The sequence below is a fragment of the Zeus faber genome (assembly GCF_960531495.2).
Source record: "Zeus faber genome assembly, chromosome: 9".
NCBI lineage: Eukaryota > Metazoa > Chordata > Actinopteri > Zeiformes > Zeidae > Zeus > Zeus faber.
Genome location: NC_137197.1, coordinates 15278602 through 15297960, shown reverse-complemented (window position 1 = coordinate 15297960; position 19359 = coordinate 15278602). Strand labels below are relative to the sequence as shown.

At 43.7% G+C, this 19359-nt stretch overlaps 1 protein-coding gene across 1 annotated transcript in view; it reads left to right on the top strand.

Moving 5' to 3' along the window:
• Positions 1–19359, top strand: part of limk1a (LIM domain kinase 1a) — a gene marked incomplete at its 5' end in the record, with an annotated part of 40379 nt that overhangs the window by 12561 nt on the left and 8459 nt on the right. Inside the window, 4 exons of the mRNA XM_080006325.1 lie at positions 6268–6406; positions 16908–17017; positions 18636–18851; positions 19152–19257. Of these exons, the coding sequence (XP_079862451.1) occupies positions 6268–6406; positions 16908–17017; positions 18636–18851; positions 19152–19257 (571 nt within the window). The remainder of the gene's footprint in view (positions 1–6267; positions 6407–16907; positions 17018–18635; positions 18852–19151; positions 19258–19359) is intronic.

The following is a 19359-nucleotide window of genomic DNA, read 5'->3' as shown; positions in this document are numbered from 1 at the left end:
GTGTACTCATCATGCTGGACCACTGTTCACCATTGGTGAATAGACTCTCTATGGACCTTTTTGTCTCCCAGTCTCTGTCCGTGTTTGTGTCTGGGTCCTACAAAATATATGGGCTCTGAAAAGCTATTCAGGCGGGGAAGCTTAGTAATGACAATTGAAACTGCCGCCCTGCGCACTATTTGCTCCAGGCTTGCATATTCCTATATACAGCCGCTCAAACCTTTAGCGTTGGAAACTCCAACAACAATTAAGCACTGGACAACATTATCACAAAATACACCGCCTACGTTTACCCCCATTGTCTTATTTTTTGTTGTTCAGAAGTGGTAGGATCCCAGCACGGTACTCGAGGGGTTTAATGTCGGCACCGGTTTGGCTGCGCTCGTGTTTGCCAGGGCAACGGGGAAGGACACGGAGCAGCTGGCAACCCCAATTGGCTGCGGGATTTCCTGGTGGTGTTGGAAACCACCTGAACAGGGAGGGGCTAGGGAGGGGGGCTTATGGTAATGAGGTAATGCCTTCCTTTTTTTTTCCTGCCAGAGGGATGACATCATTGCCTTGGAATCCCAATGTTGGCGTAGAAGGTTGGGGGTGCCTTTTGTGGAGGATGAGAAAAAAAAAAACAAGGGGTGCAGAAAGGGGGCAGTATGTGTGTGTGTCGGTGTCTGGGTGGATGTATTGTATTGCCATAGAATGGAGACACAGGGCATGCGCAGTGTATAATTTGAAAATCCATTTTTGTTCCGATATACATAGAGAATATCGAAAAAAAAAACTCAGTTAAATTCTTTAACATGCGACTTTGTGATACACATCAATATTGTGTAAAATTCCCCACCATTACCCCGGTAGTGAATTTTTCTACATCAACCAGCCATACCCTAATTATCTTTTCAGATTCTCTCCTAAAGGTTATGTTTTTTTGCTTTGCCTAGAAACTGGTTCAGAGCACCGTGAGTTCAGCACTTATATTTTATGTTGCTTTGCTAATGACCAATGTCCTCCGTCTGGGCACCATCATAATTGATGACTACGATTTCTTTTCCAATAAACTGATGCTCTCTGAAGGCAGAGCAGAACTGATGGATTGGTTTATTGATCCCAATTCATCAATTGTATTTATGTCACCTTTGAAGACAGATGGGATTGTTAATTTCTTTTGGCAATGTGTGTGTGCGTGCGTGCGTGCCTGCGTGCGTGCCTGCGTGCCTGCGAGCCTGCGTGTGTGTGTTTCACACATCACATTTGGCCAGTCAGTGACTGCTCTTCCTCTGAACTGCCTTCTGTCTCAGGAAATGTAGCACTTCCTCCTGACACTGCCTGCTTCCCTTCAGGTGTCTATCGGCACGTCATTTACTGATCTGTGGCCACACACACCTGAACTGTCCAAACCAGCCCAAATGTGACAGTAGTTAAGATTGGGATCAGACTTTAGACTAAAGGATTTGCTAGTGAATACCAAAAGAACTCAAATTTAATAATAATTGATTTAACTACAGTACAGTCCTAGAAAAAATGTGGCAAGATTTTAATCATGACCTGATTTCCCTTTTACTCTTTTGAAATAAATAACAAGTACTGAAGTACTCTGTTACTTAATTTATGCATGAACCTGTACGCAAATAAGCGGCACCTTTGGCGCCAAACTATGAAGATAATTAGGCCAAGTCTGGATATTTCCCAGTTGCAATTACTGAAATTACAAGATTCATATTTATCTTAGATTTAGATTTATTTTTATTTAACAAGATCTGCCAACAATAATGCTTCACAAATAGAAAACATAAACATGCCTGTGATGCCATTCCACATGTTTATCATGAATGTAGGTGTGGCGGACCAACGGGCGTGGTTAAGCCGTGGCTGCAGATGGCAGCGCAGCTTCCTTCCCGTGGCCGCACGTCTCTCCCGAATCAGCCGAATTAGCGCCAACTGATTCGTCCGACTTGGTAGCAGGAAGTTTTCTTAATGTTGGTCTGCCTTGCAGTGAGCGATCGGCATATGGGGCTCGACAACCGCGCAGGTGCCCAGGAGAACCAAGAAGCCGGCATCCCTCCAGCGCCCTGATTAATTCTTGTTATCGTTAAGTGTTTTGGCCAGTGTGCCCCTCAGATTGCCTTATTAAAGAAAGCTTACGAGCCCGACACCCATAATAAACACAGGGCAACCGGCATTGAACCGGTCCTCGCTGTCTGCCTCCTCCATCCCGCCCTGAGAAGTGGCCACCCGGCCACAGTAGGCCTCTATGCATGCGTAGATCTTTAGGCTGCAGGAAAAATTCCCTTTAGAAGTGAAAGTAGTTCATCCACCAAGGTCATTTTGAAAATAATGAAAATAATGAAAATAAACCTGTTTGCTTCATTTGGTTTAACAAATTACAGCATGATACGTCATTCCTTCAGGTTTCCCCCAAATGTCTCCCCCACATTAACATTTGACCCAATTCATTATTTTTATTTAAAAAATAATAAGCATGTTACATGTAGATTTAAGCTTTGTAAAAAAAAAAGGTGCTAAACATCCTCATCTTGATTTACTTTACCTTTTGTTTTTGGGAACTATTATTCATCCGTTTTAATGATTACCCCTGGACAGTAAAAAGTCGGCAGATTGTTTTTTAGCTTCAGCTCAAAGAGCCGTCGTGGCGTCATTAGTCTCAGTTAACGGTGTAGTCAGGGAGCCCCAAGCAGGGGACCAATGTGGCAAGGCTTTCTCTTCTCTAACACACTGCAGGCAAGTTCGGCTAATTCTATCAGGGCTTTAAGGACACACACACACACGCACGCACGCACGCACGCACGCACACACACACACACACACACACACACACACACACACACACACACACACACACACACACAGATCACCTTTTGTTTTACGATCATTGGTTGCTTCCTGAGCCGTAGGGAGTGCAGCTGGTTTTAATAACGTCCAAAATCTGTTCAGCTTTCTCTTTTGTTTATTCTTGGAAATTCTGGATTAACAGTCATCCTGCTTTTGCCACCTCTTGTTTTTTTTTTTTGTTTTTTTTTTTACCATTTCCATATCCCGTCATCAGATTTTGCTCAGCAAATACAGCTTTTTTTCTTTTTGCATTGCCTAGTCTTATGCCTAGTCTTGCTCTCAGTCCTTCCAAATTTTCTCTCTCACTACTCCTCACCCACCAGTATCTCTGTATCTCCCACTACTTATTTTTCTTTCTTTGTCTATCCTTGAATGACTGTTATTGTGAAGGAGTTAACCCACCACTGCCCTGTGTCCGTTGTTTTTTTTGTCTCTCTTTGTCTGTTCCTCTTGGCAATTTTCGACATCATTTTAGAGCAGTGTTGCTCTGATCTTTATCTACTTTTGCTTACTTACTTTTCTACTTTCATACTAAGGCTGCCGTCTATGCTACAAGCAAGAGTTACCATGAGAACCCAGTATGCAAAATACATACAAGTATTAACCATATTTCACCTGTTCAGATGTCCAAATTGGTGTTTGTATTGAGTGGAGGTTGAGAAATTGGAATAGAAAAGTTTTGGTTTTTAAATTAGTATACTGTTATTCTAATAATTAACTCAACATACAAAAGCGATACCGATAGCTAAAGTTGACCTCTAGTGTTTTATAATTAATGTTGGTTTTTCAGTTGATTCTAATAATCATGCATATTTAATGAGTACACATTTAATATTTGCCTCCAGCCCCCAAAAAACCCTCTCCTCAATTAAAATCATCATTATTCCAATATTTTTGCAATATTATTCCAATATTTAAATGGCAACATGCAACGATTGATCTGCCATCCCAACTGTCGATACCATTCTCAGAAGTAATGGAACGCACACATTCACACATACAGTGCAGTAACAACCCTATAACCAATGTGCAGTACTAAATTCTTGGAAAATATTACGAGAGTGCAACCCTTTCTCTTACTAATGTGAGGAGTGCTTGCCAAAGCAAACACCAACACAATCATAGCCATACACCAGCATGTCACCAATCATTTGGGGCAAAACACTGAAATTAGAGGCATTATTCCATTTCTCTCGTTTAAGAGGCTTATCCTAAAGCCAGATATGCAGCACTTTCTTCTGGGACTCACTAATGTATTCAATCACATCATTAATATTCTGCTGCCACTCCTAGATCCGCTCAGAGCGCTCCGATGACAGAATAGAACTTCGGAGCCTTCAGATTGTATGCATGTATGTTGGGTTGTTTTTGCAAGAACGCACACATACACACACACACACACACACACACACACACACACACACACACACAGACATAAAAGGACATGAAAGGACCGCATGTAGTCGCCCCGGGTTTGTACTTAGTCCCTGTGGCGGGGTTTGCAAGATGTCTATGCGCAAGGGAAGTCAGTCCGCATGCGAGCTGTGTCCTCTGGTAGCCTTGACCCACTTCCATCACAGCACACCCAAACATCCTGCATACTCAAGCAGCCTCTGCTGCAATGTGCTGAGTTACTCACAACCCCTTGCTGTGCAGTGTGGGTGTGGGTCTACGCTATCCTGCAGAAAACAGCTCTATCCGCAGAATGCTGCAGAAAAAGGCATGAACACACGCTAACGTTGCCATGGATGTAAGAATACGACTGATTCTGTGTTTTTAGAGGGAGGAAAGTGAACTGACTTTCCCAGTATGGCAATATGTGGAGAAAACAGGAACCTAAATCTGAATGCTCCTTATGGATATTATCCTGCTCAACCTACAAACGCTGACATTGTCAATTTACATCAAAATCATTTATAAAATAACAACAATTAACCAGTAATTTTGTTGATATTAAGACGTTTATATATTGTAAGACACTGTTTTTTACTCTGTTGAGTCGGTATAATACAACATTTCTCTTGTGATTTGAGACCTGACATACTGTGTGTTTGGTTTGAAAAAATGTTCTTCATAGACTGTATTGTTCAATATGATGAAACACTGTTAGATTTTTTGGTGACGTTGAACATGCGAGCCATTAAAATTTACTGTCTGAAGTCATTTGAACAGTAACAAGAATGTTTTACTTGATTTGTCTTACGTTACAAACATTATGCGCGTGGGAAGTCACGGGGGGGAGCCTGGCAGATCCTGAATTATGTAAATGAGCTGCAAAGTTAAAGGTAATGTAAAGATAATGCTGTGTATTTAGGCAGAAACCTGAGTGATGATGTTGGGATTTAGAACTCCTTTTTTTTTCTTTTTTTTTTTTTCAAATAATGCCAGGAGGATGGATGCTTTAAAACCCCTGAGGACTGATCATTCTATCCAAAATGTAAACCGCTTGCACGGAGCACTAAACCCCATGAAGCTACTGGTCAGAGTGTACTGGCGGGGGAGTCGGTGGGGGAGGGTTCAACAGATGAGTGAGGTCAGGCCAACTCCAGGGAGGGAGTGGAGACACGCACTTAGTCCTGGCCTTTAGACACAGAGATTTAGGCAGATTACACACACGCAATGTATAAATGCAAGAGCACGAAACCCATGCACGCACGCAAACATGTGCACACAAACACGCACAGAGGATGTGAAAACGTCTCCACTCACAAGCAAAGATATTAGCGTGAAGCCTACGTGAGGGTTTAAGAAGTCATATTGACACAAATTGACAAATAATTTTCAGCACTCTATAGTATCACTACTTACGAGATACTACTGTACTCCAGCACAATGTGTATTCCGTTTCGAGTTTAAGATGTAAAACAATCTTTAACCTGTTCTGATATTTAACAAATTCGGAAATACATATTATAAAAATATATTGCGGGCGTAGTCGTACGCAAATCTCACAGTTCACAACATACCTTTAGTTTTGGGGTTCAGCAAAAAACGCGACATAGACTGCAATTGATCCTGTTTTTATCCCAAACATTTTACCGTTGTTAAAATAATTCACTGGGAAGCAGCACGTCTCCAAACTGGAGTCTTGTCCTCGAAGAACTCAAAGCTCCGAATTGAATCGTTCTGCACTAAACAACATTCATCAGCTGTATCCAAGGCCATGCTGTAATTATTCAGTCCACAGGGTGAACTGAGGTGAGAGCCCTCTACGCAAATGTTTGGTTTGAATATGTGGATCATTGGAACCTTACTACATTCGGAAATTATTGATTAGTGCCTAGTGGATTGTAACAATCCCTTTATTTCAATTCAGTTTTAAACTCAACTTTAAGCGGAAATCTGTGCTGAAACTGGTTGTGATCTACTGATTGGTGCTCCCCAACTCACACCAAAACCTCCCTTCCGCTCCTCCACTCGCAGGTGTTGCGAGTGCAGTGCCTCGCTGTCCCACTGGTACTATGAAAAAGATGGCCGACTCTTCTGCAAGAAGGACTACTGGGCCAAGTTTGGGGAGCTGTGCCATGGCTGCAATGACCCCATCACCACCGGCCTCATTATGGTAAGAGTATCCCGATGCGGCGCGAATGAGTCCCTCATCTCTCCTCGCCTCCTCATTTCTGCTTGAATACAAACCTAGAGTTACAGCTAATAGAAGCAGTTTCCCTTACAACACACACACACACACACACACACACACACACACACACGCAGGATAATCCACACATGAGCTCTGAAATACATCCACACATACGCACGCACACACGCACGCAAGCACCGGACGGCCCACACTTTCCAGCTCACTCCAAGGTCTTTGTAAACAAACAGTGGATCTCTTCCAGACCTGTACCTGACCCCAAGGCCTTTAGCCGCCTTGTCAGATTGTCTTGCAGGCCACCAATGAAAGGCACTGTAGCTGTTGCTTGGGGTGACACAGGAAAGTGGAGAAGACGGGTGCAGAAAAGACCCCGGGTCAATGATGGACAATAGGCCGAACTCCAGCTGATAAGTGCTGTTGCATTATAGAACGTAATTGATTCCACTATCAAAGGAGTGTATGGCTATTTGTTGATTAGTGATGGTATCTTGCACTTAGGAAACGGACCCTACTCTTTGGAAATGACCCCTAAAAAGCGAGTCATAATCTGTTTGCATACTGTGTATGTAGAGGTATTCAAAACTTTGTTATTTATTTTTATATATTCACAATATGATGAACACCAGTATATGATATTGTTTCACTGATTTTGGTGAAGCCTGCAAGTTCACAGCACCTGTAAAATTTAGAATTATCAGCCATAGGAGCAATCACTGATATAAAACCCATGTCAGCATTTAGAAATATATTAGGCTTAGTGAGAATCTCCCATGGATTTCTGGTTCGCTGGAAGTCAACTTCCCAAGGAATTAGAGTCTCCACAGAAAATATTAATCACTCATTTGCATTTTAGCTGTCACCCAGTAGTGTGAAATGTGCTAGTGTGACTGTGCTGTTTGAAGTGGGATTTAACCTAAATTCCCTCCATTTATGTGTCAAGTCAATGCAATGAAGGATATTTCACTTGAAAATGGAATCTGCCTAAAATGTATTTGTATGTACAAAATAATGCAAAACTGAAGGCGAACTGTATCATGGCTGATGTACAAATTATTGACAATTACTAATACAGCATTGTTGCATCTCTCAAATGCGCACAATACTAGTCATGCCCATTTTTAATGACTGTGTTTTAATTACATTTTAATGACTCTATGTAAGATTGGATGAGCCTTGGATAGTCAGCTGTCAGATCCCGAGTCGCAGTCTGTAAATCCTTTCATTTGACCAGTGTATGCGATTTTATTGCTCTTTTCTCTCGCCCCAGGGAATTGTGGTTTACTTTAGACTTAAGAAAATGAAAAGAGAGGTGGGTGAGTGAGGATGTCATGCCCTTTGTTTCTGGCTCAGTCAAGCCATTTTAACTTCAAACTTGACCTAGCTGTATGCCTAGAATCCCAAAATACCTGGTTTACCGTTTGGTTTCTTTGAATATTTATAAGGCAAGTAATCTGAACTATTTAATGTTTTCAGTGAAAGGGACCCTGCGTGGGGGTTAAGATATTGTATTTGGTGCTGTTGCCAATCCCTATTGCAAAATTTGAAATAGGGGTAATAAGGGACTTCCATTGTTATCATAGTCCTCTAAATCGAAACAAGAACTCTAAAAATAAGAAAATTCCTGGTGTCCGGGCGCGGACGATCGCACATTTAAAAATATATTTATGATTCACCTTATTTATAATTCCTCATTGAAATGTTATCCCTGTGCATTTTGTAAGCTCGTATCTGTTTTGTCCTGTTATTGTAATGCACACTGACTGGAAAAAAACCCCAAAAGAAATGACTGCTCGACTTGAAGAATCTCAATCGACTGACAAGGTTTCTGACGGATGATTCGACTCGTCGCCTTTCAGGTGGCAGCCCTAGCCTGCACATATACTGTATTCTGACCTATTTGCTTTCTTACTAGGCAACTATTGTACCAGTAGCCTCTAATAGGTAAAGCATCATGGCGATTGCTGCTAAAAATTGTTAGTTTAACAATATCTCTTAAATGTGCTACCTACTACCTTAATTCTGGGGCATCATCATGTGATGTCTTTGAGACGTCACAACTCTCTCCGTATGAAGCATTTGAGGGTCCTCAGAAGCTGAGGGTTTGGGGGTTGCCAGCTTCTCGGGTGGAGAGTAGTGCGGTAGACTTAGCTCCTCCAGTGACCAACCCTGGTCAGTAGGCGTCAATACGTGGTCAGTGACACACACATGCACACGCACACACTCTCACACACACACACGCACGCACGCACGCACGCACGCACACACGCACACACACACACACACACACACACAGTAATGCAACATTACAATCTGCCATTAAAACACAAGAAGAAAGCGAAAACGCTGGCAAAGGTTTACGCCAAAGAATAAGGAGAAGCCACAGGAAGGAGAAGGAATCCTCTTTACACCCTGTGGCAAATACCAGTACTACCCAACCAGAAACTATTTTAGAATATCACTTGTTATGGCTGTAGGTGGCTTCTCAATAGGAAACGGGCAGCGGGTATGAATGAGGTAGAGGACATTAATCAGTGTCCTACGCTTGCCCTTACGCTACCTAGAAGAGCAAACGGTCAAGTAGGTCATCTGGTGCACCGTAGCGGTGTGTGTGTGTGGGGGAGTGGGAGTGGGTGTGGATGGGTGCGCATGTGTGTCACTATTGTCAGTCTTATTCACTGCAGAGCAATCTCAGTAATGAAATAGCGAAGCACCACAGCGTGTAGGAGGCTCTAAAACAAATGAACTGGATAGGTGGCTGCACCCATTCTCCTCTCCTGTACCTGGCTTTAATCCTTTCAGCTCAAAGACATTGACGATAGCTACACTTTGGTGGTAGAGGAGGGTGAGCCCTTCACGCCGGCCGCATGTTAGCTGTCAGACCAATTATATTGCAGAGCAGACACACAGAGCAAGGTGAGCTCGCTGTGTCTCAGTGTCGCTGCAGCCTTTTTTTTTTTCAGGGAAAGACACGAGGTGTCGTTCGGGGGGCCCCAACATTGCGATAACGTCTGTCCATCGGAGGGAAGAAACAAATTCCTTGGAAAGAAGAGGGCTGTATTTTTTTTTCCACCTATTCCACAGCTATTTTTCTTTAGTGTGTATAACAACTTGACAAGGATTTGCATGTATCTGGCCTTTAACACGCCTTCTATCTTCTTTCATAAACATCAGACGAGTGGTCATTTAGTTATATGTCTGTGTGCGTGTGTGCGTGCGCATGTGGTACTCACTTATTTACCTCCCCTACTGTTGATTTATGTGGTGGACACTTAGCCAACAGCCACAGCCAACTGCAGTAATTGAATTCTTTCTTCTCCCATCCCTGCCTCTGACTGCTGACTTCTTAATTCCATCATGGTTCATCATGTTCAGTTAAGACTCTAAAGTCAGCTGTTCTTGAGAAAACTAGATTATTATAATCATTCTTATAATTATTATCAGGGGTAGTAGTTACCCTTCAAAATTACATTTCTTCACTAAAGTTGCTTATCAATTCTGTTGTACATGTGCATTGTTGCTATCATGTTATGTCTTTGTGTGTAGTTTAAGCACTCTGTTCTGTGCGGGTCAATATTGGGCAATAGGCAAATTCTTCAGTTTCACAATGACGTTAGAAAGTCCCAATTCTGTTTTTGCAACTCCCACGAGTGTGAGTGGGAATGTGACATATCACATTGTTTGAGTGTGAATGAGCCGATGGTAATTGTGCATGAATGTCTGTTCGTTCCTTAGTGTAGGCTCTGTGAAAAATATATTTTGAATGATACTGAAGAAACTCAGTTGTGCAATATGACTTTTGGTTTCCATAAAGAGTTGTTAGTAACATTACACAACATTACAAACTACACAAGAATAATTAAAAAAAAACACCCTGGCCACTGGTCGGTTTTCTAAAGCTGCTTTCACACATGCACTGTAAACCTTCATCCGGATAAGCTGTATGTGTGAACGCAAATGTCCTAATCATTTGACCCAGACATTACCCGGACTTTACCCAGCCAGCACCCTAGTACAAAGTAATGTCTGATTGAGCCCATGTGTGAACAGAGCGGGTTATTGTCCAGATCATTCACAGCTAGCGAGTGGGTGTGTTGCGTGTTGATGACGTCTCTATCACGCGCCAGTAATTTACCTTTATGCGGATCTTCGTACATGTAGTGTAGGTGTTTCGTACCCCTTTCTGTTTTTTTTATTATTCCTTTCCACTCTCGTCTATATTGCGGACACGTCCAAATACATGGAGTATCAATGTCTGTTTTTTTGCTACATGTGTGAAAGGGTAAATCCTGACAATCTGGATAATCAGGTCCGGACATTATCCGGACATTGTCTGGAGTGCATATGTGAAAGCAGCTTAAGAATAATAGCACCAGATGATAACAATCAGATAGCCCCTGATATACCACCCCTCTGATAATTGTAGGTACCCTATATATGTACACAGAATGGGATGGATTCCAAAGCGTTGAACAATAGTGAATACAGAGCAGCTTTGATATTTTAAAAGGAAACAAAATACGGTTCTTTGCTTTAAACATTGTTCATTGTGTTCTTTGTATGAGGCTTAATAATGAACAGATAGACATGGGACTTCACACCCATCTTCCACTATCAGTATGACTTTTGTCACATTGAAGGACAGAAAAGGAGGCGGAGATGCAGGGGGAGTGGGGAAGTAATGAATAAGTCAGATCAGTATTTTGTCATGTGCAGGGCTTCTAACCATCAGAAATATTACATTTTGTCCTTTATCTTCCATCCTTGCTGCAGCTCCTCTTGTGAAAATTATTTTTTTCCTTTCTTTCCTTCTCTCTGCCTTTATCTCATTTTGGCATTTCATATCGGTAGCGGCGGAATGGAGAAGCGGAGAAGGGGTGGAGACGGCAGGCACGTGTGCATGGGTGGGCTGGGCCAGATGAAGCGATGAGGTCATTGTAAAAAGGGGAGAGAGAGAGAGAGAGAGAGAGAGAGAGAGAGAGAGAGAGAGAGAGAGAGAGAGAGAGAGAGAGAGAGAGAGAGAGGAGAGAGAGAGAGAGAGAGAGAGAGAGAGAGAGAGAGAGAGAGAGAGAGAGGAGAGAAGAGAGAGAGAGAGAGAGAAGGAGGGAGGGGAGGGAGGAGCAGAGGGGTGTGTGTGTGGTGTTTGGGGGGGGGGGGGGGTGAGCAGTGACATCGTTTCAGAGATGAGCTCAGTGGTAAAAGGCGTGGGCTGCTCCCTCTATCTCTCTCTCTCTCTCAATCTCTCTCTCTCTAGTTTGCCTGCTGCCTCTGTTTTGTTGTGACAGCAGGGTTGCCTCAGTAGAATGCACTAGAACGACGCCGAATGCAGCCGGCTCTCGCTGACATGGTGGGAGATTTGTTCTTCTGGAGTTTCTGCTGTCTGAGGCTGTGGAAAAGGGACAAGAAGGTGAGGTTGCTCAGTGATGGTGCTGCTTCGTGGATTCGATGTAGAGGACGGGGCGGGGGCGTGGGGGGCTGGTAGCTGCTGAGCCGGCAGACCGGCAGGGGAGCCGGCGGTCTGGGTTTGCCGGTGTGAAGGTTAGCCGGCTCTGCCAGACATGCTCTTTCATTCTCTTTCTGCATTGGAGTGCAGCTTTAGATTAGCATACGTTTATGTGTTTTTGCACGCCTTATCGAACGAAAAGCATCGGCACGCGTTGACTAGGAACTACAGATCAGTTCTTCTTTTGCCCGTCTTTCTCAGTCCTTTTTCAAGGGCATATTTCAATTTCGATATCATTAAATAGTGATGAGCCATGGCACGTGTGCTATTTTTAGAGACGGCTGCGCCCCAGATTGCAGTGAGTTGAAATTAGAGTTTGTTTAAAGATGGATGGCAATGTTGAGGGTAATTGCAGAATGTGACAATACTGATTATAATAATGCCTACTGTCACATTCAGTCCCTTCGACATACATATGCTGGACGTCAGTCTCACAGAGAGGATGGAAGAGGCTGAATCCGTTAGCGAAAGATCTGAAGCGAAGGTCCTCACATGGGGGGAGTTTAAACAGGGGCTTCCCATTCTGCAGGCATCAGTGAGGCCGCCTGTTTATTTGGGCCTCTCTCTGCTTCACAGCTTAATTGTATTTGGTCTGGTTCTCTTGTGAACTGAAGGCTCAAGTGAGATCTATGACCGGAATCTTGGTTAACGATTATTCGTTTATCACAGGGTTTGTGCTACTTTCTGCCCAAAATGATGTCGTTTGCATGTGAAAGCCAGATAATGGTAGCAGCTTTTGATTTAGCTCCTTTGAACAGTTTGACAGATTCCTCATTTCGAGAACAAGTTCTGGACCCCCCATATCCCACCCACGCACTTTGTGCATACTGAACGTTTCTGGAATCTGACCTACGACTGGCTCTCTCCGAGGGGACTATCAGTTACCTGACGCATGTGTTGGCAATACCAGTTCCTAAAGGCGTCCATATGAGATCCAGCAGGGAAAGATGTTTTTTTTTTGGGGGGGAGGGTTCATTGACATTTGAGCTTAATTATTGAAGGAGACCTTGATTTTTGATTCATGAGATCAAGCGCACACTAAGCAGAGGCATATGTACCGTTTTGTTTATAGCCCACCGGAAGACTCCGCTACGGCAGCCACCTCATCACATCACGGTGTCAACATGAGGTCAGAGTTCCACTCTTAGCCAAGGCTAAATGAAATCAGAAGGTTCAGGCTTGAGGGGATGTGGAATGGCACGGACCCTTGAAGTATAGCAGTGAGGGTGAGGCAGTGAAGAGGTGGAAGCAGGTTTAAGGGTGTTATACGTATAATTTTTATTTATTATTTTTTTTTTTTTCTGCCATCTAATTGTTGGTGGCCTTCTTGATCATGACCTCATTAGGCTTTAAATGGCTGTAATGGAGGTTACAACCTCCGTTATTGTAATGGTATTTAAAGTGTAGCGATTAAATGGATGGCACTTCTTACTTTCCTGCTGAAGTGAGGAGGGAGGGTCCCTGACTTCCCATAAACACGCTGTTTCGAGAAACTGACAAAAAGCAGAATTAGACCGTCGTAAATTCCCCCAAATGGCTCAAAAGGGGCTGTTTACATTCCAAAGCCCCCCTGAATAACACACACACACAGCCCTCTTGACTAATAGTGAAACTAACCTCAACTACAGAACACCAGTCTTTGTGGGTGGTACACTTTGACACGGAGTCAAGCCTTGTGAGGACAGAGTTAAAATGTACACCCAAGTGTAAAATATTAACTCAGTACTTGTCACTTGTATGTCTGTGCATAACTTTAAAGCTGAGGTAAGACTTAATGACTGATTTAGGGGTTGCCTTGCCTTATGTTGTTTTTTCTACTGTAATCAAATTCCAAATCCCCATTGACTCTTCCCTTAAGTAGAAGCAAGATGCAACATACTGAATATATCTAGTGCTTCAACTGCCTTCCACAAATGTATTTTACACTTTCAAGTAGACATTTTTCCTGAGTGTGTGTGTGCAACAGTTGTTGCCTGTCTGGTTTTATACTGTAGAAGTGTGTGTGTGTGTGTGTGTGTGTGTGTGTGTGTGTGTGTGTGTGTGTGTGTGTGTGTGTGTGTGTGTGTGTGTGTGTGTGTGTGTGTGTGTGTGTGTGTGTGTGTGTGTGTGTGTGTGTGTGTGTGTGTGTCTGTGTGTGTGTGTGTGTGTGTGTGTGTCAGGCAAATGGTAGCCACAGTGTCAGGGTGTGACCAGGGCACACGTTTAATCTCTAACCAGCTGTCTTCTCCTTCCCATCATGTGGGGATGTATCTAGAATAACAATATACTATATATAAAAAAAAAACCTATCTGGTCAATATAGCTAGAACGGTGAAAAGGAGGGACTTATAATGTAATTTAGTTGTCCTAAAAAAAAGGTTTTATACAGAAGCCCTGAAGGGGAAAAACTATCAATGAAAAATGTAAAGATGCTGCACCGTAATTTAATCTTTATCTCTTTCATTTTCTATTCTCGGCAGATGTTTACTAGTGGCCGGTGAGGTTAATCATACCATTACTCTGTTTGATCAGAGCCCTTTATTAGTCCTGTAATTTGACTAATAAAGCTCTAATAAGGCGTAATAAACTAAATGACTAGTAAAGCTCTCATTAGAGTCGAAGTCAGCCGGCATGGTGGTTACATTTCTGTGATTAGAACTGCCATAAAGATGTCAGGCGCTTTATCTACTTTTTATATGAGGCAACTCATGGAACGGAAATAAAAAGAAGAAAAAAAAAAGACAGCGAGTCGCATCAACAAGCCCCGCAGCTGCTTGTCGTGCTCATCTGGTTCTCCCTCTGACCAATTACGCAGCCATTGCTTTTTCTTTCTTCCGCCGTCCCTCTCTCTCTCTCGCTATATCACTGTATGTCCTCCGTCCCTGCCCCTGTCCTGCGCTGTCAACATGAACAATGAGCAACCTCAGGGGCCACAAAGGGGACACCACAATGTGAATGGGGAGATTCTCCTCCCTCTCTCTCTCTCTCTCTTTCTCTTTATTTTTCTCACTCGCTCCTTCCCTTTCTCCAATGCTTGCGTACAAAACAGCAAGAACCATGTTTTGGTTTCTCTTGCTAGAGTTTTACCCCCCCCACACACACACACACACTCCAAAATGGAAAAAAAAAATAGAAAAATAGGTCAGAGCAAAGATGTACTATATCTTTCTCTCTCTCTCTCTCTCTCTCTCTCTCTCTCTCTCTCTCTCTCTCTCTCCCTCCCCCTCTCTCTCTCTCTCTCCCCCTCTCTCTCTCTGCTCATGGTACAGTACACAACAGCAGGATGAGTATTTTGGTTCCCACTGCCAGCACTTGTTCAGAGATGCAGGCTGTTTGTCCTGCACGTGGCTGGAGGAAGGATCTGCTCGTATTAGTGTCTCTTGAAGACATTAATTGATTTGCTTGTACATCGACTTCCTCCCGGCAGCCTCAGGGCCCTCTGTGCCTGGTGGTGTGTTTGTGGTTGCCAGGGCAACTCTCCCAGGAGGATTTTATTGGCGTAAACGTATGGTCTATAGTCATTGATTGTATTAATTTGCATTTGGTTATAATGTATTGCCTTTTTACCATATTCTCATTTGTCCTGTTGACCATTTTGGAGTTGCTTCCCTCTATTTGGGTGAAAGGCATCTCTGCTTAAAATTTTCATGAGCCTCTTCAATCTACGGACTGACAACAACTGACAGCTGTGACTGAGTCTGCTGAATGCCTGTTCTCCACCATTCAACATCTTTCACATTATCCTGTCTTGCTTCCATCAATCTTACTATATAACAGGATAAAAAAATAAAATAAATATATATGAATAATTTGTAGTCAATTCATGTAATGATGAAACCCCTTCAGTTTACTGTATTTCATTTTACTCAAATTTCAGATTAGTTGCTTGTTTGCTATTCTTTGTTTCCACCTCTTTGCACCCTTGTGGCACCCCCACCCTCTCATCAGCGTTGTCCCTCTGCATTTGAATTCCAAATCGTTTCAGGTTTGAGGCGGCACCACCCATACCAGATTGCTTTTAATATGAACCACCCATAAGGCGGAGCTTTAAGTAGTGTAGGCACTTGCTATCACATCACACAGACTCCATAAGGGGCCGACAGAAAAGGCCCCAATGAGGGTCAGGTTGTACACGTTTGTGTTAATAGAGGTGAAGAGAGAAAGAAAGAAAGAAAGAAAGAAAGAAAATTCTATTCTATTCCACAGGGCCCTTAAACTTAACATAAAATGAAGTTGTAAGGCTCTTATTTAAGCAAAGTAATCTTCAAGTGGGGGGTGTTTAGTGCTTTTCTAAAATATCTCAACTTGAAGGGGTCCAGTTGTTTTTTTGCGAGGACAGAGTAAAAGCGCAGAATTTGAAGGGAGGTCTTAGGTTGTGACCAGTATTCTCAACTCACTATACATATAGCACAACAGCATTTTAACAGCATTTGGGGCTTATTTGGTCATTTTCACAGCTTAGGCCATCTTCATTGATCTGATGCACGCTGTGAAATCCCAGCCAGCAGAGTTATCTGCATATCTGACTTTGCCTAATCTTGTCATGTCCGGCTATGTTTTTGGCCGCAACTCAATTCTATTCCCTGTCGGCATAAAAGCCTAAAGCTTGTGAGGGGATTCTGGCATCAGCAAACTCAATCTCGTCTCTTGTAACTCGGCATTGCCCTAAATGACCGGATCTCACCCTACTTTTCAGGCCTGTTATCGCGTGTCATTGTGTTGCCTGTTTCCCTGATTACAATGTGCGCTGCAGTAGTTATCCCCTCATGACCCTGTTATTTTCAATATGTCTACTGCCCCCCATCGAACAAACCAGCCCGTACTGTAAACTTTGCCGTAACTGCAGTGTTGTTGTTGTCAATTTGAAAGGTGACCTTGTCAGCAATGACAGCCATGTTTGGATTGCTCCCCTAAATTATATTTGTTTTCACATGACACAAATGAGTGAATGTTGCGCTTGTTTTGTTTTAATTGTGTGTTCGTCAGGTCGCAGGGGAACAGAAGTACCACCCAGAATGCTTCACCTGTCTAAACTGCAGGGCCTTCATTGGAGATGGGGACACATACGCCCTGGTGGAGAGATCCAAACTCTATTGGTGAGCCTTAATAAGCACCCATCCATACATCAGTATATCCATTTCCATCATTTCATCATCCATCGATCGATCTATTGTACATTTGAACGTGGCATTGCAGCCATAATGACCTGAGAACATAAATTGCTTTAAGGCCTTGTTGTGTCTGCTGTGGCCACTCTAGTGTCACTCTGGTTGATGTCGTTTCGGGGGAATGTGCTGGTCTCAGGTTTAAATAAGATAGTGAATCATGTGGAGCTAGACTGTGGTGAGTCATATTGACACGAGCAGCTCTTCATAGAAAACCACACAGAGCAGCCTTTGTCCTCCCAACGCTCTGAGTGGAAGCAATACCCTTTTTCCAGTGCACCAGAAACCCGGTACACCCGCTAACATCTGGTATTTGTCATTAGTTGGAAAAGTTACACCCGGGTTTCATTCCTGGGACAAGTGACTGCAAAAGTCATGGGGATTCATCGGCTCCAATCGGCTGTGATGGAAACATGACACCCTGGTTGGCACGCTCATCTTCGCCCCTTTAACGGCGCGATGTGATGCGCGTTGAAGTTCCAGACCTTGGGGCGTAAATAGACAGGAATATCCGTGTATCATTCGATCATTTCATATCCGATTTAGAACTGAAAATCACAATCAGAAGTTATTGACTTTTTCCCGCATGAGGGGCCATGAAATGTTTTGAGTGTGGGGACAGCTCCCTGGGGACCGCTTTGTTGGGACCGCTTTGTGGGGACTGCTCCGTGGGGACCGCTCCATGGGGAAGGCTCCATGGGGAAGGCTCCATGGGGAACGCTCCATGGGGAACGCTCCATGGGGAACGCTCCATGGGGAACGCTCCATGGCGAACGCTCCATGGCGAACGCTCCATGGCGAACGCTCCATGGCGAACGCTCCATGGCGAACACATCGGAGAACCCCCACGCTCCCCACCAGGGCTCCTAGCCACTCCCCACTGCCCCAAGCCAGTCTCTGAACTGGAGGAGCATCTCCACTCCATGCCGCCAAATGACCTGCTTTTCCCAATCACACTGGAACCATGACCTGGCCCTTTTTTGGATGTGTTGGTGACGTTGAATGTGACACACCAGAAAAAAAAGAATGCCATACTCGTTCACTGACAATAGGAACAGCGTCAATCGCCTATTCTAAGCGGTTTTACTCGCGAATGCCCCTTTTTTGTGTTAAACGGTATAGGTAAACAATAATTGATTATCTTTTGTGGGGTGGGGGAGATGTACTGTATTAATCAGCCATGCTATATGTTGTAAAATGTTCCCAAGCTCAAAGCATCATGTTTTTATCAGAATGAATGACTCTGAAAATGGCTGTGAGTACTATAAGTTATTTCTCTGAACAAATGAACTATTGTGCAGGCAGGAAGACCACGAGCGCTCCTGTTATCTTTTACACCACCAACCCGTTCTAATGACCTCCCTCCCTTCATCAATCTATAACTTTCTTTCTCCACTCCAAACCCTCCCTCTTACATTATGTCTCCATATATCCCCCTCCTTGTTTACACCGTTTACCCAGTGCTTCCTCCTGCATATTTCTTTCAATACCCAACAACTCTCATTTCCCCCTTCCCTCCCTCTCTCTCTCTCTCTCTCTCTCTTCACAGTGGTCATTGTTACTACCAGACGATCGTGACGCCGGTTTCGCTGCCGGACTCGCCGTGCTCCAGGATTCCTCACACAGTGACGCTGGTGTCCATCCCGGCCGCAACAGAGGGCAACAATGGCCGCAGAGGGCGGGGATTCTCTGTGGCAATTGACCAGCCAGTCAGCCCCACTAATGGATACAGCCCTGAGCAGGGCCACACCGTCAGGGTCTCCCAGTAAGTATTTTGTGTTTTTTGTTTGGCTGCGTCGTGGTCTGGGTGCATTGAAGTCAAGTAAACTGGTTAAATGCGGTTAAACTGAAAGGGTAAAGCTTAAAAGGGCGGAAATGATTTACCTTTTCAGTCGGGAAGCGATGGTAAGAGATTGGGATGAGGGTTGAGATATAAAGGATGTCGGAGTCATGAAGGAAAATGCACTTGATTCATCGAAAAAGAAAATTAAATAAACGTTGCATGAGTGGAGGTTTGACGGGGAGCCAACATTCCATTAACGGCTCCCTGGCCGACCTGTTTCAGAGTGGACGCCGACTGCATCAGTCCGGATGTGAAGAACTCCATTCACGTTGGAGATAGAATCCTGGAAATCAATGGGACGCCTATTCACAACGTTCCTCTGGATGAGGTCTGTACCACACTTATTGCATTATTTTTATTGTGAAAGAAAATAATATTAATTTTCTGTTATTCCATCCTCTATGCTCTGTTTTTGAGAATGAGACCCCGT